Below are 27,199 nucleotides of genomic sequence, written 5' to 3'. Positions count from 1 at the left end.
TTCAAATGGTATCAGTAATATCCATATCCGTGCTTTAGGTCCTGAGCTACAGGAAGTTAGTTATCCTAGAGTCTAGACAGCGTTTTACCTTCAAGTCCTGCTCCAGGGCCCTCAGTAGCTCTCCGTCTACCTCTCCGGTCTGAGCGAACCTCATCCTCTTCCTCTCCGCCTTCCTCAGACGGTACTGGAGAATCCGGCAGTTCTTATTGGCTCGCTCCAGCTCACGACGCATGTCCTGCAGCTGACAGGCGTCCTCTTCGTAGAACGTGTCTCTCATCTCGTCCATCTCCGCTCTCATCTCCTCTATCTCAGTCTAATCGGAACGAATGAGAGAGAGAGAGAAAGAGAAAGATGGAGAGGGACACAGCAATTAGAGGAATCAATTAAACATTATAGAGGCAACAGCAAAGGCGTTATGCCCTATAGGGGCACAGGGGCACAGGGGCACAGGGGCACGTGCCCCTCAGATTTTTGCTGTTTAAATTTGATTTTTTTAAATGTTAATAAACATTTGTACACATTTTTGGTTCATTTTTTCTCTGTAATACAACTAGCAAGTTTTATGAAGCAATTTTACTTATTATTATTTATTTATCTATTTTATTTATTATTATTATTATTATTTATTATTTATTAATCTATTTTATTTAGTTATTATTATTATTATTTATTAATCTATTTTATTTAGTTATTATTATTATTTATTAATCTATTTTATTTAGTTATTATTATTATTATTATTTATTTATCTATTTTATTTATAATTATTATAATTATTTATTAATATATTTTATTTATTTATTATTATTATTTATATATTTGATTTATTATTATTATTATTTATTAATATATTTTATTTAATAATAATATTGTTTATTTAGCTATTTTATTTATTATTATTATTATTATTACTATTATTATTTATTAATATATTTTATTTATTTATTATTATTATTTATATATTGTATATATTATTATTATTTATTTATTTATTTATTTATCTATTTTATTTATTATTATTATTTATTTATCTATTTATCTATTTTATATATTATTATTATTTATTTATCTATTTTATTTATTTATCTATTTTATATATTATTATTATTTAGTTATTTATTTATTTATCTATTTTATTTATTTATTATTATTATTTATTTATCTATTTTATTTATTTATCTATTTTATATATTATTATTATTTATTTATTTATTTATCTATTTTATTTAGCTAGCCCAGATCTCCCAACCTCATAACTACCAAGGAGACATTTTTAGGCTATAAAGTTAGAGTAGCTAGCTTGTCTAACTATGTTAGCTGGCATGCCTGCTGGTAAAGTTTGGTAGACTTTAGAAAAACAAGCAATAACTAAATGTACTGAATAAGACTCATATTCCTTTCAATCTTCGACCATGATTTGAGCAGAGATGCAGAAAAGCATATTTAGTTTCTTTGAAAAAAGAACCACCAGTCAGGAGGATACAGACGTCTCAAGAGGTACGCTCAGATATGCAGGAAAAATACACATTTTGGCCATAGAATTAAGCATAGTGATTATGGCTCTAGATTGCCGGAAAAAGCTGTTTCAGGTGTTTGAAAAATGCAAAATTCTCCAATTTATGGACAGGGGCGAAGCCCCTCTCCGGAACCCCCCCCCCCAAGCCATCCTCATGTACTTTCTGCCTGGTGCATGACGCCCCTGGGCAACAGTATAAAGCATAGGCTGCTAAAACATGCTGTTATTTAAACCCATACAGATGTGACAGTGGCAGACATATATACATACCTTTAGTTCATCGTTTTCATCCTCCAGTTTCTCTATCTCCTCCTGAAATAGCTGGTCGGGCTCAGGTACCGGTTCGGGCTCGTTAACGATGGCCTCAGGGGAGAGATCCTCTGGTTCCACCGTTTCCGTGACCGGCTCCGGGGGAGACGGTGTCTTCGCCTTCATCTTTCCTCCTCCTTTCTTTAAGCTTTTATTCAGGTGAAACTGGATCAGCTCCGACTGCAAACATCCCTCTCTCCAGAAGCCAGGGCCGCAGCCCACACTGCTCTTGCCGGAGCTCTTTTTGTTTCCGGTCGCTGTGCTGCTAGCCTCGCCTTCTCCTCCCCCTCCTCTCGGGTTATTGTTCTTCAATTTAGGAGATTTGGATGAACAAGGCTGATCAGAAACAACCCGTGTTGTATCCCCCTTCAAACACGATATATCAGTACAACGCGAGTCTTCAGACGGACTACTACGCTCCTCTGCCGCTCCTCTGCAGCTCCCAGCAGCCGCCGCCGCCCTGGTCAACGTATGGATTTCAGCACCATCGGACTGGACAGGGGCCGCGCCTGCCGCGCTTGCCGCGCCTTTGGAAGAAGAAGACAGTCTGTCTTTGCTGGTTGCCGTGGAGACCGGGGAGCTGCCGCGGTTGCCTCTCCCTCCTCCGCACTGCTTTGACGTGATGATCTTTGACAGAGTGCTGCTTTTCGGTGTCTCTTTAGATCCAATGTCTTTGCCGCCAGCCGGGGAGGAAGCGCGCTGTTGCTGCTGCTTTCTGTTGCTATTGTCTAGCTGGCTGCGGGAGTCGGCAGCGCCGCCCGAGGCAGGGTTCATGGTGTCATACAGAGAGGATGGACGTTCAGTTCAATAGCCTAGTCTACATCCACATCACCCAGACAGTCCCTCCCTGCGCTGTGTTCTTCTGGCTGAAAAAGAATCCAGTGAACACATCGTTATTTTAAGGACAAACGCAAAGAAAAAGAACCCGAGAAGCCGGTGGGGATTTGCTTTCATGCGTTTCTTGAAAGTAGACTCAAGTAGGCTAAACGAGAGGCCACTCTATTTTGAGAGGTGTTTAAATATAGAGCATATTTGAAATTAATATTCTATGTAAAGCGCACCTTCATAACAACACTGGCCCAATCCACCCACAATGAGGTTGCAGTAGAGGCAAACCATTTAAATTCAGCATTTGCATCTCCCAACACCATCAGACTAGGCTACTAGCCCGCACGCACGCAGGGAATGGCTGCAGTAATTGGAAATCTCATCAGCCAATTAGGCTGAAGCATGTGTCCAGCCATTCTACTGTAGATCTCTCTCTCTCCCACCCCCCTCTCTCTCTTTCTCTCTCTCTCTCTCTCTCTCTCTCTCTCTCTCTCTCTCTCTCTCTCTCTCTCTCTCTCTTTCTCTCTCTCTTTCGCCCGCTCTCTCTCTTTTAAAGACAGGATTCTTCGGAGCCCTGACCTCTAGAAGTAAACATCGTCGAGAGGCTCGAGGGAAAGTGTTTTGAATATCTGTCCGGCTCGTGGCAGTCATTCCTCTCCTGCGGTCCGACACGTCCGATGAGACTTACTTACTCAACCGGATGGAACGGATAAACCCGCATATAAAGGAGCGAGCGACACGCAATAGTTGAATACCGTGTAGAATCCGATGGTCAGCCTAGTGTGTAGTGTAAATAGAGGTGAGTTTCCGACAGACACCGCACACACTGGGTCTAACGATCATCAAGATTCAAATTGATCGACACAATTAAAACCCTTGGTCCTCTCTAAGCACAAAATATATTGATGTTAATCGTACAAATAGAGTTCTTCTTAACCAATGAAAACAATGAATATCATTTAAAGGGCATCTTACCAGCAGTATCCCGGCGACAGTGGATGGGGAGGAGGAGACTTCCCCTCCTCTGAATCTCTGAGCGCACGGACCCAACCACCAATGAAACTGTTTCAATGTACAGTACATTACGTCACCTCGGGGAGGGGCGCACAAAGAGACTAACCGGAAGATGAAGTTGGAAGTGCTTAGTTGGCACCTGGCACGACTCCTGATGATATACACAAATAATGCATTCACTGAATGATGACCTGAAGATTTATGGCACCATAATTGGTGATAATGCCACCAAAACTACCTTGTTGATTTAAAGATTGTCAGGGAGAGAGAGAGATAGAGAGAGAGGCAGTCATATCAGAGGCTTTTGATGGTGGATAAACAAGGGGGTATCCCTCCTTGAATACGTGGTTCCTGTCTACAACCAGATGTATGGTTTGTTAAACTATGATATCAATGGTTTTGGTTTGGTGTACATTTAAGCATAATTCTGTTGCCATGCAGTTGGAAGGAGGCATATTCTATCACTCTGCCTCTGTGTTTCAAAACAAGCTGAGTACCAAAGACATCCAGCCAACATTGTCACTTTCCATTTATTCCTGACTTGTCACTGAGACTCTCTCTCTCCCTCTCTCTCTCTCTCTCTCTCTCTCTCTGTCTCTCTCTCTCTCTCTCTCTCTCTCTCTCTCTCTCTCTCTCTCTCTCCTCTCTCTCTCTGTCTCTCTCTCTCTCTCTCTCTCTCTCTCTCTCTCTCTGTCTCTGTCTCTCTCTCTCTCTCTCTCTCTGTCTCTCTCTCTCTCTCTCTCTCTCTCTGTCTCTCTCTCTCTCTCTCTCTCTCTCTCTCTCTCTCTCTCTCTGCCTCAAGCTGTGTTGTGAAACTGTTTCACAGGAGCCTGGAGACCGTCAGAGTTAAGAGAAAGAGGTGGGTACTTTTTGAACAGAGCTACGGGACAGAGACTGTCAAACGCTCTCACCCTCCTCACACTAACTGGGTTATCTCTCACCCTCCTCACACTAACTGGGGTTATCTCTCACTGGGGTTATCTCTCACCCTCCTCACACTAACTGGGGTTATCTCTCACCCTCCTCACACTAACTGGGGTTATCTCTCACTGGAGTTATCTCTCACCCTCCTCACACTAACTGGGGTTATCTCTCACTGGGGTTATCTCTCACCCTCCTCACACTAACTGGGGTTATCTCTCACCCTCCTCACACTAACTGGGGTTATCTCTCACCCTCCTCACACTAACTGGGGTTATCTCTCACCCTCCTCACACTAACTGGGGTTATCTCTCACTGGGGTTATCTCTCACCCTCCTCACACTAACTGGGGTTATCTCTCACTGGGGTTATCTCTCACCCTCCTCACACTAACTGGGGTTATCTCTCACCCTCCTCACACTAAACTGGGGTTATCTCTCACCCTCCTCACACTAACTGGGGTTATCTCTCACCCTCCTCACACTAACTGGGGTTATCTCCCACCCTCTTAACACTAACTGGGGTTATCTCCCACCCTCTTAACACTAACTGGGGTTATCTCCCACCCTCCTCACACTAACTGGGTTATCTCTCACCCTCCGCACACTAACTGGGGTTATCTCCCACCCTCTTAACACTAACTGGGGTTATCTCCCACCCTCCTCACACTAACTGGGGTTATCTCTCACCCTCCTCACACTGACTGGGGTGTGTAGTCTCCAGAGAGTAGGTCTCTATAGTAGTATGCACACAGGTACAATAAATGTCACGGGAAACCAACATAAACCACCTCACACTTGTAGCCTCTTGTATAGTTCAGAACATAAATCCCAGCAGAATGTTTTGGTAATGCCTAAGAGAGCCGGAGGTGAAGAGTATCTCTGCTGTGGTAGTTTATCACCACAGCCTGCAGACGGTGAAGAGTATCTCTGCTGTGGTAGTTTATCACCACAGCCTGCAGACGGTGAAGAGTATCTCTGCTGTGGTAGTTTATCACCACAGCCTGCAGACGGTGAAGAGTATCTCTGCTGGGGTAGTTTATCACCACAGCCTGCAGACGGTGAAGAGTATCTCTGCTGTGGTAGTTTATCACCACAGCCTGCAGACGGTGAAGAGTATCTCTGCTGTGGTAGTTTATCACCACAGCCTGCAGACGGTGAAGAGTATCTCTGCTGTGGTAGTTTATCACCACAGCCTGCAGACGGTGAAGAGTATCTCTGCTGTGGTAGTTTATCACCACAGCCTGCAGACGGTGAAGAGTATCTCTGCTGTGGTAGTTTATCACCACAGCCTGCAGACGGTGAAGAGTATCTCTGCTGTGGTAGTTTATCACCACAGCCTGCAGACGGTGAAGAGTATCTCTGCTGTGGTAGTTTATCACCACAGACTGCAGACGGTGAAGAGTATCTCTGCTGTGGTAGTTTATCACCACAGACTGCAGACGGTGAAGAGTATCTCTGCTGTGGTAGTTTATCACCACAGCCTGCAGACGGTGAAGAGTATCTCTGCTGTGGTAGTTTATCACCACAGCCTGCAGACGGTGAAGAGTATCTCTGCTGTGGTAGTTTATCACCACAGCCTGCAGACGGTGAAGAGTATCTCTGCTGTGGTAGTTTATCACCACAGCCTGCAGACGGTGAAGAGTATCTCTGCTGTGGTAGTTTATCACCACAGCCTGCAGACGGTGAAGAGTATCTCTGCTGTGGTAGTTTATCACCACAGCCTGCAGACGGTGAAGAGTATCTCTGCTGTGGTAGTTTATCACCACAGACAGGTGAGTCTGGCCTTTATTATGTCTGCCTGGTGGTGCTGAAGCACAGCTAATTCCTCATTGTAAATCACTATCTAATCGTCAAAGATGTTAAGTTAATTATTTGGCTTTGTCCTGTGGTGATGGTCTGTTCCTTTTTTAAAGAACCACAGATGTGTTGGGGTTGAAACTCCCTACTACCCCCACCTCTAGGGCTGCCCCCCAACCCCCCTCACCCCAACTCTCCTCTAGTCCTCTTCACCTAACCCTGCTCTCCTCCCCATCCTCACCCCACCTCTCCCCCCTCTCTACCTCCTCCTCTCACCCCTCCACCCATCTTCCCCTCTTCCTCTCCTCTCCACCTCAACCTCCTCCCCCAACTTTTCCTCTCCCACCTCTCCACCCATCTTCCCCTCTTCCTCTCCTCTCCACCTCAACCTCCTCCCCCAACTTTTCCTCTCCCACCTCTCCACCCATCTTCCCCTCTTCCTCTCCTCTCCACCTCAACCTCCTCCCCCAACTTTTCCTCTCCCACCTCTCCACCCATCTTCCCCTCTTCCTGTCCTCTCCCCCCAACCTCCTCCCCCTCTTCCTCTCCTCCCATCCTCCCCTCTTCCTCTCCTCTCCCCCCAACATCCTCCCCCTCCTCCTCTCCACCCATCCTCCCCTCCTCCTCTCCTCTCCCCCCAACATCCTCCCCCGCCTCCTCTCCACCCATCTTCCCCTCTTCCTCTCCTCTCCCCCCCAACCTCCTCCCCCTCCTCCCCCACTCCCATACCCTCCCTGTCAACTGTGAGGACCTTACTATGACAGATGTCTACATCCCTGCAGGGCCCATTTCCCCCTCAAATGAAATCCACTCAACAGTAAACATCCAATCAACCCTGTTCAGCCTCTATATTCTGCATCCAGTTGATTACATGTTATCCATTATCCAGTTACTATTCCAACGTTGATGTCTTATAAGCAATACGTAGAAAAATGTATTCGCCTAAAAATGAGATGAGATTTAGCCGGATGCAATAGAAACTCCTGTAGTGTAGATCCTGTAAGTCCAGTCTGATCCTGTAAATATAGTCTGATCCTGTAACTCCAGGCTGATCCTGTAACTCCAGTCTGATCCTGTAAATATAGTCTGATCCTGTAACTCCAGTCTGATCCTGTAAATATAGTCTGATCCTGTAACTCCAGGCTGATCCTGTAACTCCAGTCTGATCCTGTAACTCCAGTCTGGTCCTGTAACTCCAGTCTGATCCTGTAACTCCAGTCTGATCCTGTAAATATAGTCTGATCCTGTAAATATAGTCTGATCCTGTAACTCCAGTCTGATCCTGTATCTCTAGTCTGATCCTGAGGTATTGTGTATCTCTAGTCTGATCCTGAGGTATTGTGTATCTCTAGTCTGATCCTGAGATATTGTGTATCTCTAGTCTGATCCTGAGGTATCCTGTATCTCTAGTCTAATCCTGAGGTATTGTGTATCTCTAGTCTGATCCTGTATCTCTAGTCTGATCCTGAGGTATTGTGTATCGCTAGTCTAATCCTAAGGTATTGTGTATCTCTAGTCTGATCCTGAGGTATTGTGTATCTCTAGTCTAATCCTGAGGTATTGTGTATCTCTAGTCTGATCCTGAGGTATTGTGTATCTCTAGTCTGATCCTGAGGTATTGTGTAACTCTAGTCTGATCCTGAGGTATTGTGTATCTCTAGTCTGATCCTGAGGTATTGTGTATCTCTAGTCTGATCCTGTATCTCTAGTCTGATCCTGAGGTATTGTGTATCTCTAGTCTGATCCTGTATCTCTAGTCTGATCCTGAGGTATTGTGTATCTCTAGTCTGATCCTGTATCTCTAGTCTAATCCTGAGGTATTATGTATCTCTAGTCTGATCCTGTATCTCTCGTCTGATCCTGAGGTATTGTGTAACTGCAGTCTGAAGGACAGCTGTATCAGCATGGGAGGACATCACAGAGAGGGAGAAACACACACACACACACACACACACACACACACACACACACACACACACACACACACACACACACACACACACACACACACACACACACACACACACACACACACACACACACACACACACACACACACACACACAGAGAGACAGAGAGAGACAGGGGCAGACGTATTGATTTGGAGGCCCCAGACAATGGGCAGTCTAAGGGCCCCCCTATAATGGGTTTTACAGTAAAGACGTACCGTAAAACTTCAATTAATTGCGCAGGAATTTTTAAATCACCGAACACAACAGGCACTTATTAGAGACAGGCTTCTGTCTGAGCCAGGCGTCTATTAACGTTGCTCATTTAAGTAGTTAATTATTTAAAAAAAATATATTTACCTTTATTTAACTAGGCAAGTCAGTTAAGAACAAATTCTTATTTTCAATGATGGTCTAGGAACACTGGGTTAACTGCCTGTTCAGGGGCCGAACGACAGATTTGTACCTTGTCAGCTCGGGGGCTTGAACTTGCAACCTTCCGGTTACTAGGCCAACGCTGTAACCACTAGGCTACCCTGCCGCCTCTACACTCTAACCACTAGGCTACCCTGCCGCCTCTACACTCTAACCACTAGGCTACCCTGCCGACCTCTACACTCTAACCACTAGGCTACCCTGCCGCCTCTACACTCTAACCACTAGGCTACCCTGCCGCCTCTACACTCTAACCACTAGGCTACCCTGCCGCCTCTACACTCTAACCACTAGGCTACCCTGCCGCCTCTACACTCTAACCACTAGGCTACCCTGCCGCCTCTACACTCTAACCACTAGGCTACCCTGCCGCCTCTACACTCTAACCACTAGGCTACCCTGCCGCCTCTACACTCTAACCACTAGGCTACCCTGCCGCCTCTACACTCTAACCACTAGGCTACCCTGCCGCCTCTACACTCTAACCACTAGGCTACCCTGCCGCCTCTACACTCTAACCACTAGGCTACCCTGCCGCCTCTACACTCTAACCACTAGGCTACCCTGCCGCCTCTACACTCTAACCACTAGGCTACCCTGCCGCCTCTACACTCTAACCACTAGGCTACCCTGCCTCCTCTACACTCTAACCACTAGGCTACCCTGCCGCCTCTACACTCTAACCACTAGGCTACCCTGCCGCCTCTACACTCTAACCACTAGGCTACCCTGCCGCCTCTACACTCTAACCACTAGGCTACCCTGCCGCCTCTACACTCTAACCACTAGGCTACCCTGCCTCCTCTACACTCTAACCACTAGGCTCCCCTACCACCTCTACACTCTAACCACTAGGCTACCCTGCCACCTCTACACTCTAACCACTAGGCTACCCTGCCGCCTCTACACTCTAACCACTAGGCTACCCTGCCGCCCTACACTCTAACCACTAGACTACCCTGCCCCCTCTACACTCTAACCACTAGGCTACCCTGCCGCCTCTACACTCTAACCACTAGGCTACCCTGCCACCTCTACACTCTAACCACTAGACTACCCTGCCGCCTCTACACTCTAACCACTAGGCTACCCTGCCACCTCTACACTCTAACCACTAGGCTCCCCTACCACCTCTACACTCTAACCACTAGGCTACCCTGCCACCTCTACACTCTAACCACTAGGCTACCCTGCCGCCTCTACACTCTAAAGTGTTATCGGTGTCACATATCGTTTGACTTCATAGGCCTCTATTTAGATTTATTTTCCTTGACATAACAACTATTCTCCTCTTTGACTGTGCATTTGTCAGTTCTTACTTTCGCCACTAGAGGGCGATCAGACGATTTCTAGGGGTCTGTACTCCCTGTTTTTGTGCTTGCCAGTTAGCTAGCAGTTCTCAGCTGTTAGCAGCCAATGGCTAGCAGTTATCTGCTGTTAGCAGCCAATGGCTAGCAGTTCTCAGCTGTTAGCAGCCAATGGCTAGCAGTTATCTGCTGTTAGCAGCCAATGGCTAGCAGTTATCTGCTGTCAGCAGCCAATGGCTAGCGGTTATCTGCTGTCAGCAGCCAATGGCTAGCAGTTATCTGCTGTTAGCAGTCAATGGCTAGCAGTTCTCAGCTGTTAGCAACCAATGGCTAGCAGTTATCTGCTGTTAGCAGCCAATGGCTAGCAGTTCTCAGCTGTTAGCAACCAATGGCTAGCAGTTATCTGCTGTCAGCAGCCTATGGCTAGCAGTTTCTTACTGGTGATAAAATGGATGATAGCCATCATTCTTTTGAGTCATTACTGAATTATTAATTATTATATTATTATATTATTATTATATGAATGATTAAATCTATCAAATCAAACATTAAACCTCGTAAACAATTAATGGTAATGCATGGTAATGCATGGTAACGCATGACAATGCATGGTAATGCATGGTAATGCATGGTAATGCATGGTAATGCATGGCAACCTCGTAAACAATTCATGGTAATGCATGGTAATGCATGGCAGTGCATGGTAATGCATGGTAATGCATGGTAATGCATGGTAACCTCGTAAACAATTCATGGTAATGCATGGCAACCTCGTAAACAATTCATGGTAATGCATGGTAATGCATGGTAATGCATGGTAATGCATGGTAATGCATGGTAACCTCGTAAACAATCCATGGTAATGCATGGTAACCTCGTAAACAATTCATGGCAATGCATGGTAACCTCGTAAACAATTCATGGTAATGCATGGTAACCTCGTAAACAATGCATGGTAATGCATGGTAACCTCGTAAACAATTAATGGTCATGCATGGTAACCTCGTAAACAATGCATGGTAATGCATGGTAACCTCGTAAACAATTAATGGTAATGCATGGTAACCTCGTAAATAATTCATGGTAATGCATGGTAACCTCGTAAACAATTCATGGTAATGCATGGTAACCTCGTAAACAATGCATGGTAATGCATGGTAACCTTGTAAACAATTAATGGTAATGCATGGTAATGCATGGTAACCTCGTAAACAATGCATGGTAATGCATGGTAACCTCGTAAACAATGCATGGTAATGCATGGTAACCTCGTAAACAATTCATGGTAATGCATGGTAACCTCGTAAACAATTCATGGTAATGCATGGTAACCTCATAAACAATTCATGGTAATGCATGGTAACCTCATAAACAATTCATGGTAATGCATGGTAACCTCGTAAACAATTCATGGTAATGCATGGTAACCTCGTAAACAATTCATGGTAATGCATGGTAACCTCATAAACAATTCATGGTAATGCATGGTAACCTCGTAAACAATTCATGGTAATGCATGGTAACCTCGTAAACAATTCATGGTAATGCATGGTAACCTCGTAAACAATTCATGGTAATGCATGGTAACCTCGTAAACAATTCATTTAGACTAGTATATTTGAAACAGGCTTTTATTTGCTGAAATGTGTGACGTTATTAAAAGGGACAGGCGAGAATCGTGAGAATCTGTGTTTAATTGAAGTTTTACGGTAATTGAAGTTTTACGGTAATTGAAGTTTTACGGTAATTGAAGTTTTACGGTAATTGAACTGTAAAAATTTATTACCTTTAAATGTGCCATAAACACAACCAGACATGATGTTTTCATCTCATTGTCAAACAAATCATTCCAAAAAGAAGGTTACCTTCGCATGTTCATCCCCAAATACTGTGGCCTCATTAACCTGGGCACAGTGACCAGGGCAAAACCTCCCAGTAGTGTAAAGTACTTCAGTAAAAATACTATAAAGTACGACTTAAGTAGTTTTTTGGCGTATCTATACTTTACTATTTATATTTTTGACAACTTTTACTTCACTACATTCGTAAAGAAAATAACGTAAATTTTCCCCGACACCCAAAAGTACTTGTTACATTTTGAATGCTTAGCAGGACAGGACATGGTCCAATTCACACACTTATCAGCGATGAGCTGAGCAGCCCTTGACAGCGTAATCGTAGGTCCGTCACTGGAGAGAGGGAGAGACAGAGAGGCCTTGATTAACTCACATCCCCCAAAATAATACCATCACCTTGTTTCACCCTGCCCTGTGTCAACCTCCCCCTCCTCCCCTCTCTGTCAACCTTCCCCTCCTTCCCTCTCTGTCAATCTCCCCCCTCTCTGTCAACCTCCCCCCCTCTCTGTCAACCTCCCCCCTCTCTGTCAACCTCCCCCTCCTCCCCTCTCTGTCAACCTTCCCCTCCCCCCTCTCTGTCAACCTCCCCCTCCTCCCTTCTCTGTCAACCTCCCCCTCCTCCCCTCTCTGTCAACCCCCTCCCCCTCCTCCCCTCTCTGTCAACCTCCCCCAACACCAGCACAATGATCTCATGCCCAGACTCATCCAGGCTGCTTGCATTGTTGTAAATCTGAAGAGTCATCTGAGACTGCATCCTTCATGTTTATTCATGGTTTGTGTAGCGTGTCTGGGGCCCAGACACCAATAGGCGAGGACTTCGAAAAATCATGATTCCCCCCCCCCCCCCCGGGGGAAAAAAAATGCTACGCGATTAATGAAGCAATTTCAGTGACACAATTGTGTCACAGTTTTGTCTTTGAGTGACAGCTGACGAGGACCAAAGGGAGCGGCCGGTGCTGGGTTCTTAACGAGCAGGGGGCGTGTTCTGGCCACAGCTGTGGGGTAGTAGGAGCTACAGATTCTAGAGCTACTGCTTCGTGCTTCGTTCCTACATCCTGGAGGCTAAGCGAAACGCCACAAGAATACTTACGTTTACATCGATCCAATTGAATCCGAGTTTCTGAGAGATAAATCAACTGTATGTATCTGACTTATTACTGGGTCTCTACTGCTCTGTTCTCCTCTCCCTGAGAATTTCAGGCAGGCATATAGATGATCACCTGTCTGCTCTAGCCTGGTCCTGAAGGAGGCCCCTCCCCCTTGTGTGAGGGAGGAGACAAAGGGGGCCGAGGGAACTATGGAGGCATAGAAATTCTCCTTAATTAGTCCTCTGGACCATCCAATAACAGGGGCTAGGACAGATATTTGAGACTTAAAAACATTAGATTTTTTATTTTTAAGAGACGTTTCTACGTGCCTAAATAGTCTGAGGAAGAAACACAGATTAATGTGAGGCCAGGGAATCTTCTCTCTGTATCTGAGGAGATGTTGAGACTGCAGTCAGTGAGGAAATGTAGGAGCCTGAAGGGGAGATGCTTGTTAAAATTACAGATTTCCTGTATTGAGTTATAAAAGTATTATTGTTCCGGGTAACAGAATAACAAAGAACCTTCATCTCCTTCTCTGGCAATACAAACACCCACCCATACACTCTCTTGTCTAGTAGTGCATGACCACACACACACACACACACATATCCAACTGTGTGGGGGGCCCTCACGGATTACAGAAGAGGGTTGTGTGTGTGTATGCGTACGTGCGTGTGTGTGTGTGTGTGTGTGTGTGTGTGGTAGGGAGGTGTGAGAGGCACGCTCAGTTTAATTTAGAACCACGGGCCGGTGTACGGTTACCATGGAAACCTTTGTCTCCGTGAAGGAAGCGTGGGGCTGAGGAAAGAAGGATGCTGATTGGTCCTTGAGGGCCCCTGATCAGTGACATAAAGGAGTAGGTGACCTCCTGGACCACGCATCTATTAAACAGCTAGTTTGCATCCCCAATGGGACCCTATTCCCTTTATAGGGTACTAGAAGCACCCATTGGGCTCTGGTCAAAAGTAGGGCACTATGTAGGGAATAGGCTGCCATTTGAAACACTCTTCTATTTCCTCACTGACTGCAGTGTCAACATCTCCTCTGAAATCACAAGCATTTTTCACTAAACCCACAATAACATCTGCTAAAGATGTGTTTGTGACCAATACACATAGATTTTTACCCCAGTGTTATACAGTGAGGACTAACTGTCCTCACTGTATAACCTGCTCTACACAGGTTAGATACAGGACTGGACTAGATACATGGTGGACATACAGGTTAGATATTGACAAGTCTCTGGAGTGTAAACCCCATTCTTCTCTCGAGCTGAAGACTTTAAAACATCGTTCTGTTCTAATGACCACTTCGCCCTCTGGTGTTCACTTGGTAGAATGACAAGGCACTCTCCTCAGAATGACCACTACGCCCTCTGGTGTTCACCTGGAAGAGTGACAAGGCACTCTACTCAGAATGACCACTACGCCCTCTGGTGTTCACCTGGAAGAGTGACAAGGCACTCTACTCAGAATGACCACTGCGCCCTCTGGTGTTCACTTGGTAGAATGACAAGGCACTCTACTCAGAATGACCAAGCCTCAACATGACCTTGGTCCAGAGAGCAGTGACGATTTACACCCTCCATTCTTGTCCCCCGAGCAGTAATAAATTAAACAACAATAATGAAGGGATCGCAGACATAAAAATATATTTTAAAATGGCCGAAGGAGAGACAACACATACTGTATGTACAGGCATTCTGTTTATTTGTATCTATGAGTTTTGAAATAAATCATGATCATTTTGAAAAGAACATGCAAGAGAAATATCTGCTCATCATGGCATTCAGTTGGGAACTTTTCCGCCCCCCCCCCCCCCCCCCCAAAAAAAAAGCACAAAAGTACAAAATCACACAGCGTTTAATATATACAACACGCAATAATATACAAATTAAACAAGTCTTCAAGAACACTAAAACACAGACAAGCACTTTCAGAAGAAGAGAGAAAACAGCTATTTATATTCAAGACAGGAACAATAAAAATCAATAAAAAAAACAAGATAATAGCATCTTATTACATGACGTGATACCATGGTTGAATTTGCTGCTCTGGAGTAGACTGTGTCGTGTTGTACTCTACACGTGTCACGGTTAGGTAGAGCACACGGTCCTTCAGTAGCAGTATAATACAGTACACTAACTAAACACATTGACCAGCTGATATTGCCTGAACAGCGTATCAAATCAATCCAGCAATCGTTTGATAAAACAGCGTCTCCCAGTGGACTAGTTGTTTGATTCGCCCTGAAATTCCATAGCAGCAGTCTTCACAGTTACTGTTATGTCTACTTGGCTCTGCTCAACAGCTCCACGTTCACTGAGTAAGACAACTAGTGATATTGTATGTGGAGGCAACCAGGACAGAACAGTGAAATAAACACAAGAAAACATGTCTCTTCTAGATTCCACTGCCTCAAACTGAATGTCTCTTCTAGATTCCACTGCCTCAAACCGAATGTCTCTTCTAGATTCCACTGCCTCAAACCGAATGTCTCTTCTAGATTCCACTGCCTCAAACCGAATGTCTCTTCTAGATTCCACTGCCTCAAACCGAATGTCTCTTCTAGATTCCACTGCCTCAAACCGAATGTCTCTTCTAGATTCCACTGCCTCAAACCGACTGTCTCTTCTAGATTCCACTGCCTCAAACCGAATGTCTCTTCTAGATTCCACTGCCTCAAACCGAATGTCTCTTCTAGATTCCACTGCCTCAAACCGAATGTCTCTTCTAGATTCCACTGTCTCTAACTGAATGTCACTTCTAGATTCCACTGCCTCAAACCGAATGTCTCTTCTAGATTCCACTGTCTCTAACTGAATGTCTCTTCTAGATTCCACTGCCTCAAACCGAATGTCTCTTCTAGATTCCACTGCCTCAAACCGAATGTCTCTTCTAGATTCCACTGCCTCAAACCGAATGTCTCTTCTAGATTCCACTGCCTCAAACCGAATGTCTCTTCTAGATTCCACTGCCTCAAACCGAATGTCTCTTCTAGATTCCACTGCCTCAAACCGAATGTCTCTTCTAGATTCCACTGCCTCAAACCGAATGTCTCTTCTAGATTCCACTGCCTCAAACCGAATGTCTCTTCTAGATTCCACTGCCTCAAACCGAATGTCTCTTCTAGATTCCACTGCCTCTAACCGAATGTCTCTTCTAGATTCCACTGCCTCAAACCGAATGTCTCTTCTAGATTCCACTGCCTCAAACCGAATGTCTCTTCTAGATTCCACTGCCTCAAACCGACTGTCTCTTCTAGATTCCACTGCCTCAAACCGACTGTCTCTTCTAGATTCCACTGCCTCAAACCGAATGTCTCTTCTAGATTCCACTGCCTCAAACCGAATGTCTCTTCTAGATTCCACTGCCTCAAACCGAATGTCTCTTCTAGATTCCACTGCCTCAAACCGAATGTCTCTTCTAGATTCCACTGCCTCAAACCGACTGTCTCTTCTAGATTCCACTGCCTCAAACCGAATGTCTCTTCTAGATTCCACTGCCTCAAACCGAATGTCTCTTCTAGATTCCACTGCCTCAAACCGAATGTCTCTTCTAGATTCCACTGCCTCAAACCGACTGTCTCTTCTAGATTCCACTGCCTCAAACCGAATGTCTCTTCTAGATTCCACTGTCTCAAAACCGAATGTCACTTCTAGATTCCACGGTCTCTAACCGAATGTCGCTTCTAGATTCCACTGTCTCTAACCGAATGTCACTTCTAGATTCCACTGTCTCAAACCGAATGTCACTTCTAGATTCCACGGTCTCTAACCGAATGTCGCTTCTAGATTCCACTGTCTCTAACCGAATGTCTCTTCTAGATTCCACTGTCTCTAACTGAATGTCTCTTCTAGATTCCACTGTCTCTAACTGAATGTCACTTCTAGATTCCACTGTCTCTAACCGAATGTCACTTCTAGATTCCACTGTCTCAAACCGAATGTCACTTCTAGATTCCACGGTCTCTAACCGAATGTCGCTTCTAGATTCCACTGTCTTTAACCGAATGTCTCTTCTAGATTCCACTGTCTCTAACTGAATGTCTCTTCTAGATTCCACTGTCTCTAACTGAATGTCACTTCTAGATTCCACTGTCTCAAACCGAATGTCTCTTCTAGATTCCACTGTCTCTAACCGAATGTCTCTTCTAGATTCCACTGTCTCTAACTGAATGTCTCTTCTAGATTCCACTATCTCAAACCGAATGTCACTTCTAGATTCCACTGTCTCTTCTAGATTCCACTGTCTCAAACCGAATGTCATTTCTAGATTCCACTGCCTCTAACCGAATGTCACTTCTAATAATAATGAGTGATGTTTTTTATTAGCATGTACAGTAAACAAGTCTAACTGGCCAAGTTGTAATTGGATAAAGCTTAGCTTGCATTTCAAGAGCTCCAATTTTTTAAAATGCAATCTCAATATGTGGCTAGGATTGCCAACAGCTGAGTCTGTCTTATTGATAAAAATGAACCATTACAACATTTATGGGGCATGTAAACTGACCGATCTCTATCTCTCCCTCTATCTCTCTCTCTGCTTATGGCAACAGTGTGAGTAGGCTGAAGAATTCAATGGCCTACCTCACATAATATGAATGAACAAATCTGGACAAAGGACAAAAATGACAGTATGAGTAAGTCATATTCTTTAAAAGGCATACGTACACATTGAATGTTTAAACTACGTGTGTGTGTGGTGTGTTCCTGTCTCTAGATAGCAGTGTAACTGTTACCAGTGGGTTAGCTAGCTACACACCAGTGAATCAGCTAGCTACAAACCAGTGGGTTAGCTAGCTACAAACCAGTGGGTTAGCTAGCTACACCCCAGTGGGTTAGCTAGCTACAAACCAATGGGTTAGCTAGCTACAAACCAGGGAATCGGCTAGCTACACACCAGTGAATCAGCTAGCTACAAACTAGTGAATCAACGAGTTAGCTAGCTACAAACCAGTGGGTTAGTTAGCTAAACACCAGTGAATCAGCTAACTAAACACCATTAAATCAGCTAGCTACAAACCAGTGAGTTAGCTAGCTACAAACCAGTCAGTTAGCTAGCTACAAACTAGGGGGTTAGCCAGCTACAAACCAGTCGGTTAGCTAGCTACAAACCAGTCGGTTAGCTAGCTACAAACCAGTCGGTTAGCTAGCTACAAACCAGTCGGTCAGCTAGCTACAAACCAGTCGGTCAGCTAGCTACAAACCAGCCGGTCAGCTAGCTACAAACCAGTCGGTCAGCTAGCTACAAACCAGTCGGTCAGCTAGCTACAAACCAGTCGGTCAGCTAGCTACAAACCAGTCGGTCAGCTAGCTACAAACTAGTCGGTCAGCTAACTAAACACCATTAAATCAGCTAGCTACAAACCAGTGAGTTAGCTAGCTACAAACCAGTCAGTTAGCTAGCTACAAACTAGGGGGTTAGCTAGCTACAAACCAATCGCTTAGCTAGCTACAAACCAGTCGCTTAGCTAGCTACAAACCAGTCAGTTAGCTAGCTACAAACCAGTCGGTTAGCTAGCTACAAACCAGTCGGTTAGCTAGCTACAAACCTCAACACTGCAGTACAGAGAGAGAACATGTTGATTGTTTATTGTTTTCCAGACCAGAAACTACTGAACGTTGGATTAGTTGTAATGACGGTCACCTTGGACACGTCGCGACCTCTTACCAGGGTTGTGGTTATTTCCCTTTCAATTCAGCCAAACGCAGAAAGTTAGCTGAAATTCTAATTTTCCCTAATCAAAGACAATGAGGAAAATTGTAATTTTGAATGTCAGTTTTCTTCATAAATTGACTGAATTGAAATGGAATTGACTCCATCCTCTTACCACACCTTCACCTACAAGTCATGTGCTGTATAGGGAATAGGGTGCTATGTGGAAGGTATAATAAGATCAAACAGCAAGGCCTGTTAGTGCCAGCCTCCTTCAGCCCTACACCCCTCCCCTCTGTCTAATCCCTCTTGGCCCTCCCCTTCCTCTTTCTCCTTCCATTCCCGTTCTCCACCGCCGATGACCTCTCCTTTGCCTCTACCTTGCCCACCACCACCACCCCCGCTCCGTTCCCCAGTCCCTTGGACAGCCCGTTGGAGACCCCGTTGTTAGACAGAGCCTTGGCGGCCTTGGGCTCCCTGGGTTGGCGTGGCGTGCGGCGATACGTCTGGTAGTAGAAGTTAGCGAACAGGGCGATGAAGGTGAGGGCGTAGCAGATAAGGGCATAGTGCATCCAGTGGGGAAACTCACAGTCCATGTAGAGGGACAGAGCAGTGTGGCCGATGGTGACATGAAACTGGACCTGAGGTAGAGACGGAGGGAGGGATCAGTTCAAACCTTATTATATTACAGGGCCTTCTGGGAAAGTAACATGGAACTGGACCTGAGGTAGAGACGGAGGGATCAGTTCAAACCTTATTATATTACAGGGCCTTCTGGGAAAGTAACATGGAACTGGACCTGAGGTAGAGACGGAGGGATCAGTTCAAACCTTATTATATTACAGGGCCTTCTGGGAAAGTAACATGGAACTGGACCTGAGGTAGAGACGGAGGGAGGGATCAGTTCAAACCTTATTATATTACAGGGCCTTCTGGGAAAGTAACATGGAACTGGACCTGAGGTAGAGACGGAGGGAGGGATCAGTTCAAACCTTATTATATTATAGGGCCTTCTGGGAAAGTATTCAGACCCCTTGATTTTTAACACATTTTGTTATGTTACAGCCTTATTCTAAAATGGATTAAATAAATTAAAAAAAAAACATGTTCCTTATCAATCTATACACAATACCCCATAGTGACATACAGTATATCACAAAAGTGAGTACACCCCTCACATTTGTGTAAATATTTGAGTATATCTTTTCATGTGACAACACTGAAGAAATGACACTTTGCTACAATGTAAAGTAGTGAGTGTACAGCTTGTATAACAGTGTAAATTTGTTGTCCCCTCAAAATAATTCAACACACAGACATTAATGTCTAAACCGCTGGAAACAAAAAGGAGTACACCCCTAAGTGAAACTGCCCTGCGGCCCAGTCGCCGATCCTTTTGTGATATACTGTAAGTATTCAGACCCTTTACTATGAGACTCTAAATTGAGCCTAGGTCAGGGAAGTGACCAAGAACCCGATGGTCACTCTGACAGAGCTCCCTAGTTCCTCTATGGAGATGGGAGAACCATCCAGAAGGTCAACAATCTCTACAGCAGTCCACCAATCAGGCCTTTATGGTAGAGTGGCCAGGTGGAAACCACTCCTCAGTAAAAAGGCACATGAAAGCCCACTTGGAGTTTGCTAAAAGGCACCTAAAGGACTCTCAGACTATGAGAAACAAGATTCTCTGGTCTGATGAAACCAAGATTTTTATTTTATTTTTTTATTTTACCTTTATTTAACCAGGCAAGTCAGTTAAGAACACATTCTTATTTTCAATGACGGCCTAGGAACAGTGGGTTAACTGCCTGTTCAGGGGCAGAACGACAGATTTGTACCTTGTCAGCTCGGGGGTTTGAACTCGCAACCTTCCGGTTACTAGTCCAACGCTCTAACCACTAGGCTACGCTGCCGTCCTTGGCCTGAATGCTAAGTGTCACGTCTGGAGGAAACCTGGCACCATCTCTACGGAGAAGCATGGTGGTGGCAGCATCATGATTTGGGGATGTTTATCAGCAGCAGGGACTGGGAGACTAGTCAGGATTGAGATAAACGGAGCAATGTAAAGAGATATCCTTGATGAAAACCTGTTCCAGAGCGCTCAGGACCTCAGACTGGGGAGAAGGTTCATCTTCCAACAGGACAACGTCCCTAAGCACACAGATAAGACAATGCAGGAGTGGTTTCGGGACAAGTCTCTGAATGTCCTTGAGTGGCCCAGCCAGAGCCCGGACTTGAACCCAATCTAACATCTTTGGAGAGACCTGAAAATAGCTGTGCAGTGACGTTCCCCATCCAACCTGACAGAGCTTGAGAGGATCTGCAGTGAAGAATGGGAGAAATCCCCCAAATACAGGTGTGACAAATTTCCGTTAAAAAAAATATACATTTTCAAAAATGTCTAAAAAACTGTTTTTTTTTTCACCTACAAGTCATGTGCTGTATAGGGAATAGGGTGCTATGTGGGAGGTATAATAAGATCAAACAGCAAGGCCTGTTAGTGCCAGCCTGTCTGAGATATTGTGAGTAGATTGATGAGTCGGGAAAAAAACATTGTAACGTAACAAAATGTGGAATAAGTCAAAGGGGTCTGATTTCTTCTCGAATGCTCTGTACAGTACGACAGGGCTATTCAACTGTGGACATGTAGAAGCCAATCTGAGGGAAGAAGGTGAGACACAACCTTTCTGGTTTTCATGATCTCTCCAGGTAGAGAAGAAGAACAACTTCTGCCTTCGAGGTTCATTAACTGAATAGTCCAGCAACCCAGTAGTTATGATATGACAATGCCATGACTGACTTACTGTAAATCCATCAGAATCAAGTTAGACAGACTTACTGTAAATCCATCTGAATCAAGTTAGACAGACTTACTGTAAATCCATCAGAATCAAGTTAGACTGACTTACTGTAAATCCATCATGAATCAAGTTACAGACTTACTGTAAATCCATCTGAATCAAGTTATACTGACTTTACTGTAAATCCATCTGAATCAAGTTACAGACTTACTGTAAATCCATCTGAATCAAGTTAGACTGACTTTACTGTAAATCCATCAGAATCAAGTTAGACTGACTTTCTGTAAATCCATCTGAATCAAGTTACAGACTTACTGTAAATCCATCTGAATCAAGTTAGACTGACTTTACTGTAAATCCATCTGAATAGAGTTAGACTGACTTTACTGTAAATCCATCTGAATAGTGTTAGACTGACTTTACTGTAAATCCATCATGAATCAAGTTAGACTGACTTTACTGTAAATCCATCAGAATCAAGTTAGACTGACTTTACTGTAAATCCATCAGAATCAAGTTAGACTGACTTTACTGTAAATCCATCTGAATAGAGTTAGACTGACTTTACTGTAAATCCATCTGAATAGTGTTAGACTGACTTTACTGTAAATCCATCATGAATCAAGTTAGACTGACTTTACTGTAAATCCATCAGAATCAAGTTAGACTGACTTTACTGTAAATCCATCAGAATCAAGTTAGACTGACTTTACTGTAAATCCATCTGAATAGAGTTAGACTGACTTTACTGTAAATCCATCTGAATAGTGTTAGACTGACTTTACTGTAAATCCATCATGAATCAAGTTAGACTGACTTTACTGTAAATCCATCAGAATCAAGTTAGACTGACTTTACTGTAAATCCATCATGAATCAAGTTACTGTAAACGAATCTCTTACCATCTGTATAACAGTCAGGTATTTCTTCCACCACAGGTACTTCTGGATCTTGGGTCCAAAGGAGGCCAGCCCATAGTACAGATACATCAGGACATGGATGGCTGCGTTCATGTGTGCACCAAAGAATGCTGCAAAGGAGGGGGGGGGGGAACCCATCAGATAATGTGATGAGGTCCATTACCAAATTACCAATAACACATGAATTTCTAATAAAAGGGAATGCAACACGTTCCTGCTTTGGGCTACAGTTCAACGCAGAAGAAGAGATTCCTTTTTTCTAAAAAAGGAAGTAGCTGGTTAAGTATTTTTTTTAAACAGACAAGTAGAGGGGATACTCACACTGTCCACCAGCGACCCAAAGGAAGTTGCTGGTTAAGTATATAAAAAACAGACAAGTAGAGGGGATACTCACACTGTCCGCCAGCGACCCAAAGGAAGTTGCTGGGTTATGTATATAAAAACAGACAAGTAGAGGGGATACTCACACTGTCCTCCAGCGACCCAAAGGAAGTTGCTGGGTTAAGTAAAACAGACAAGTAGAGGGGATACTCACACTGTCCTCCAGCGACTCAAAGGAAGTTGCAGGGTTAAGTAAAACAGACAGGTAGATGGGACACTCACACTGTCCTCCAGCGACCCACTTGATGCCGATCCACCAGAGGGTGAACATGGAGCAGTGGTGGTAGACGTGTAGGAAGCTGACCTGGTTAAACTTCTTCCTCAGGATGAAGAACACTGTGTCCAGGTACTCTACTCCTTTAGAGACGAAATACCACCACAACGCTGCTGCTATCTGTGAAGGGGGCGGGGACATTAGTATCATCTAGGAAGGTTTGGACAATTATCTCCAGACAGGTTATATTTCATAACTTAAGGGGGTCGGGGGTCATGACCTCTCCAGAGGGGGGGGGTAAGTTTTATGCGTCTGCTAGAATCTGTCGACTAGACTATAGCCTGATATGACCCCTGACCTTTGACCTTCCATCATCAACAATTGGACACAAAATGGTCGCTGACGACAGAGAGGAAGAGGTGAAGTGAAAGGGATGACTGGGCCCAAAATGTGTCTTCTTCTCTAGCAGGTGGGGTTTATTCATTATTGTTTTACTCAACGGTCATTTTTTGGGGGGGGGGGGGGCGGTTCCCTCCCCAAGCAAGGACTTTTTATATGGAGGTCAATGAGAGTGTCGAATTTCGTCAACAAAAACTGTAATGGCTTATTTGATACATGAGGCTTAATTGATCGAATAGAACACTCTATTCCTGTAGTTCACACGTATATCTGCCCTCTCATTGGCTAGATCGGTGTCACTTGATCTTGCCTCCTTCCGACTGCCTTCCATTTTTTTAAATACATTTTTTTGTCATTGTTAGAGCGTCCACTTGAGTATCTGGTTAGTATAATGGATCATCTGTGTGGACGTGGCATGCTGCCTGGTGTAAACGTCATGGAGAAGTAGCTAGGTAAAACTGACCCCCCTCCCTGCTGGCTCCGTCTGTCTGATAAGAGGGTTTGATCAGATGAATAAAGCCTGATCATGTTTCTTAACGTCTCCCAGAGGTGAGGGAAAGAGAGAGTGGGTGTCTAATTTCATGATCCCAGTCGCTGCAAGGATCAAGGCCAGCCAGCATCTCCCAGTTACTGGTCATACCTGTACTACTGGTCACACCTGTACTACTGGTCACACCTGTACTACTGATTATACAGGCGTCCGACTGGGTTTAAATACTACCGTTTGCTCTATCCTGTCCAGAATACCAGATGAGTTGGGGTTTGCAATTTTGTGAATATTCTATATGATGCCTGTCCATTGCATCAAGCCACACAAAAGATTTTGAAATGATTTCAAATACTGCTTGAACCCAGGTCCCGGGTCGTTTCTGGGTGAACTCACCCGGACTTCATTGGGGTCGTCTGAGTAGTCAACAGACTGGCAGATGTAGCTGTAGCCGGCCGCCCGAGCCGCCAGGAAGAGCTGAGAATAGAAGAGATCACCACACACTTTATTGAGAGAGAGAGAGAGAGAGAGAGAGAGAGAGAGAGAGAGAGAGAGAGAGAGAGAGAGAGAGAGAGAGAGGGGAGGAGAGAGAGAGAGAGAGAGAGAGAGAGAGGGGAGGAGAGAGACAGAGAGAGAGAGACAGAGAGAGAGGGGAGGAGAGAGACAGAGAGAGAGAGAGAGACAGAGAGAGAGGGGAGGAGAGCAACAAAGACAGAGAGAGAGAGGAGGAGAGCGACAGAGACAGAGAGAGAGGGGAGGAGAGCGACAGAGACAGAGAGAGAGGGGAGGAGAGCGACAGAGACAGAGAGAGAGGGGAGGAGAGCGACAGAGACAGAGAGAGAGAGAGAGGAGGAGAGCGACAGAGACAGAGAGAGAGAGGGGAGGAGAGCGACAGAGACAGAGAGGGGAGGAGAGCGACAGAGACAGAGAGAGAGACAGAGGGGAGGAGAGTGACAGAGACAGAGACAGAGACAGAGAGGGGAGGAGAGCGAGAGAGACAGAGAGAGAGACGGAGAGACAGAGACAGAGACAGAGAGAGAGAGAGGGGAGGAGAGAGAGAGAGAGAGAGCGACAGAGACAGAGAGACAGAGAGACAGAGAGAGGGAGGAGTGGAACTAAGAGCAGACAGATTTCAACGAATGGAAACAGGGAATCTAAGGAGACACAACTAAATTACACTTTGAAATGTTTTATGAACGCTCAAAAATAAAAAAGGTGAAAGTGAAATAAAATATTCAACAACTCTTGGAGGACAATGAAAGACGACTTAAATTAGTCTCAAGTCTCTAGTGATTAAATTGAGAAACTGGCCAGACCAGCAAAGACACACAGTATTTGGTTCTGGGTGATGAGATTGAAATGAAAGATGAAGCGTCCACCTCTTTGCAGATGAAGACGTTGAAGATGACCATGCTGAAGTTATAGAAGATGAGTGTCTTCTTGAGCTGGAAGGGTTCTCTGTTCTCCATGTACTTGGGCCCCAGCCACAGGAACAGAAGGTAGGAGGAACTGATGGCCAACGTTGGGAGGGGGTTGTCCATCAGGGGCCATTTCTCCACTCGCTTGTCTTGGTGGACAGTACAATATACTCAGTATTACTGGCATGATAAAAGGTGAGAAATACAAACATCTGACATTTCTTCCTCTACACTGAACAAAAATAGAAACGCAACAAGTAAAGTGTTGGTTCCATGTTTCATGAGTTGAAATTTTTAAAATCACCAAAATGTTCCATACGCACAAAAAAACATTATTTATCTCAAATTTTCTTCACAAATGTTGATTACATCCCTGTTAGTGAGCATTTCTCCTTTGCCAAGATAATCCATCCACCTGACAGGTGTGGCATATCAAGAAGCTGATTAAACAGCATGATCTTTTACACAGGTGCACCTTGTGCTGGGGGACAATAAAAGGCCACTCTAAAATGTGCAGTTTTTGTCACCCAACACAATGACACACAGATGTCTCAAGTTTTGATTGAGCGTGCAATTGGCATGCTGATTACAGGAATGTCCACCAAAGCTTGTTGCCAGAGAATTGAATGTTCATTTCTCTACCATAAGCCACCTACAATGTTGTTTTAGAGAATTTGGCAGAACGTTCAACCAGCCACACAACAGCAGACCAGGTGTAACCACGCCAGCCCAGGACCTCCACATCAGTAAAATAACTAATAATTGTGGCCTGTTGCGTTTTATATTTCTGTTCAGTATAGAAAGAGAAAGAGACGTGTCATCTGAGATTGAGATTCTCGCAAACCAAGATCAAGACGAAACCTCAATGACTGACACACACACACACACACACACACACACACACACACACACACACACACACTGGCACTGAATGACACAGACACACACACACAGGCACTGAATGACACACACACACACACACAGAGACAATGACTGACACACACACACAAACAATGACTGACACACACACACTGGCACTGACTGACACAGACATATATACACACACACTGGCACTGAATGACACACACACACACAAACACTGGCACTGAATGACATGCACACACACACACACTGGCACTGAATGACATGCACACACACACACACACACACACACAGACAATGACTGACACACACACACACAAACAATGACTGACACACACACACAAACAATGACTGACACACACACACACACATACACAGACTGGCACTGAATGACACAGACACACACACACACAAACAATGACTGACACACACACACAAACAATGACTGACACACACACACACACATACACAGACTGGCACTGAATGACACAGACACACACACACACACACACACACACACACAGAGACAATGACTGACACACACTGGCACTGACTGACACAGACATACACACACACGGGAGAGTGTGAGGATTACTACCTGCGATGGTAAGGGCCCATTTATATAAAGTAATGGTATCATTGATCAGATGTGTGGTGAGCTCCATCTTTGCAGGCCAGTATCTGAGTTCCCCTGGCAGAAAGACACACACAGAAGACAGCAATAGAGCTCAGTAACACATCCTCAGGTGTTTAACAACATCCCCCCCCCCCCCCCTAGAGCGCATGGATAACGCCGTGTGATTTAATGATCTCTGAACTGAAGCCTAAATATGACGCCCCCCCCCCCCCACCATCTGTTGAGGAGGTCATCCTCTCTGACAACTTCTACAGTATTACTGGGATGAAATAGGCGCTATAGAGCTACTTGGAATAACTCAGGGTTTCATTCAGTCAATTAAGCCATTTCATTTAGGCTATTCTTATTCAACAACATTTCTCAACACAAGTTAAAAGATGA

At 44.6% G+C, this 27,199-nt stretch overlaps 2 protein-coding genes across 2 annotated transcripts in view; both read right to left on the bottom strand.

Annotated features, from left to right (window-relative positions):
* Window positions 1-28: 28 nt before the first annotated feature.
* LOC116359301 (protein SOGA3) lies at window positions 29-3,711 on the bottom strand. The gene is made up of 3 exons (XM_031812079.1): window positions 3,629-3,711; window positions 1,787-2,691; window positions 29-313 (listed from the first exon to the last, which is right to left on the bottom strand). The coding sequence occupies exons 2-3, from the start codon at window positions 2,597-2,599 to the stop codon at window positions 47-49; spliced, it is 1,080 nt and encodes a 359-aa protein (XP_031667939.1). The 5' UTR covers window positions 2,600-2,691; window positions 3,629-3,711; the 3' UTR covers window positions 29-46.
* Window positions 3,712-14,708: 10,997 nt separating this feature from the next.
* The window catches only part of LOC116359290 (elongation of very long chain fatty acids protein 4-like), a 13,566-nt gene continuing 1,075 nt past the window's right edge, over window positions 14,709-27,199 (bottom strand). Inside the window, exons 2-7 of the mRNA XM_031812064.1 lie at window positions 26,780-26,872; window positions 25,261-25,448; window positions 24,278-24,358; window positions 23,004-23,175; window positions 22,383-22,510; window positions 14,709-19,320 (exon numbers count right to left, since the gene is read on the bottom strand). Coding sequence (XP_031667924.1) covers window positions 18,979-19,320; window positions 22,383-22,510; window positions 23,004-23,175; window positions 24,278-24,358; window positions 25,261-25,448; window positions 26,780-26,846 — 978 coding nt within the window. The 5' untranslated portion in view covers window positions 26,847-26,872 and the 3' untranslated portion in view covers window positions 14,709-18,978. The remainder of the gene's footprint in view (window positions 19,321-22,382; window positions 22,511-23,003; window positions 23,176-24,277; window positions 24,359-25,260; window positions 25,449-26,779; window positions 26,873-27,199) is intronic.

The sequence above is a fragment of the Oncorhynchus kisutch genome, unplaced genomic scaffold (genome assembly GCF_002021735.2).
Source record: "Oncorhynchus kisutch isolate 150728-3 unplaced genomic scaffold, Okis_V2 Okis02a-Okis13b_hom, whole genome shotgun sequence".
Classification (NCBI taxonomy): domain Eukaryota; kingdom Metazoa; phylum Chordata; class Actinopteri; order Salmoniformes; family Salmonidae; genus Oncorhynchus; species Oncorhynchus kisutch.
Note: the sequence above shows the minus strand (reverse complement) of the source record. Positions and strands in the feature narration are given on the sequence as shown.

What these genes read in the sequence shown, in the direction of transcription:
- LOC116359301 (XM_031812079.1), bottom strand. Translation starts at nt 2,599, where the DNA reads ATGAACCCTGCCTCGGGCGGCGCTGCCGACTCCCGCAGCCAGCTAGAC. An exon ending in ATGAAAACGATGAACTAAAG is followed by an intron (nt 314 to 1,786) that starts GTATGTATATAT and finishes CGTTCCGATTAG; the next exon opens with ACTGAGATAGAGGAGATGAG.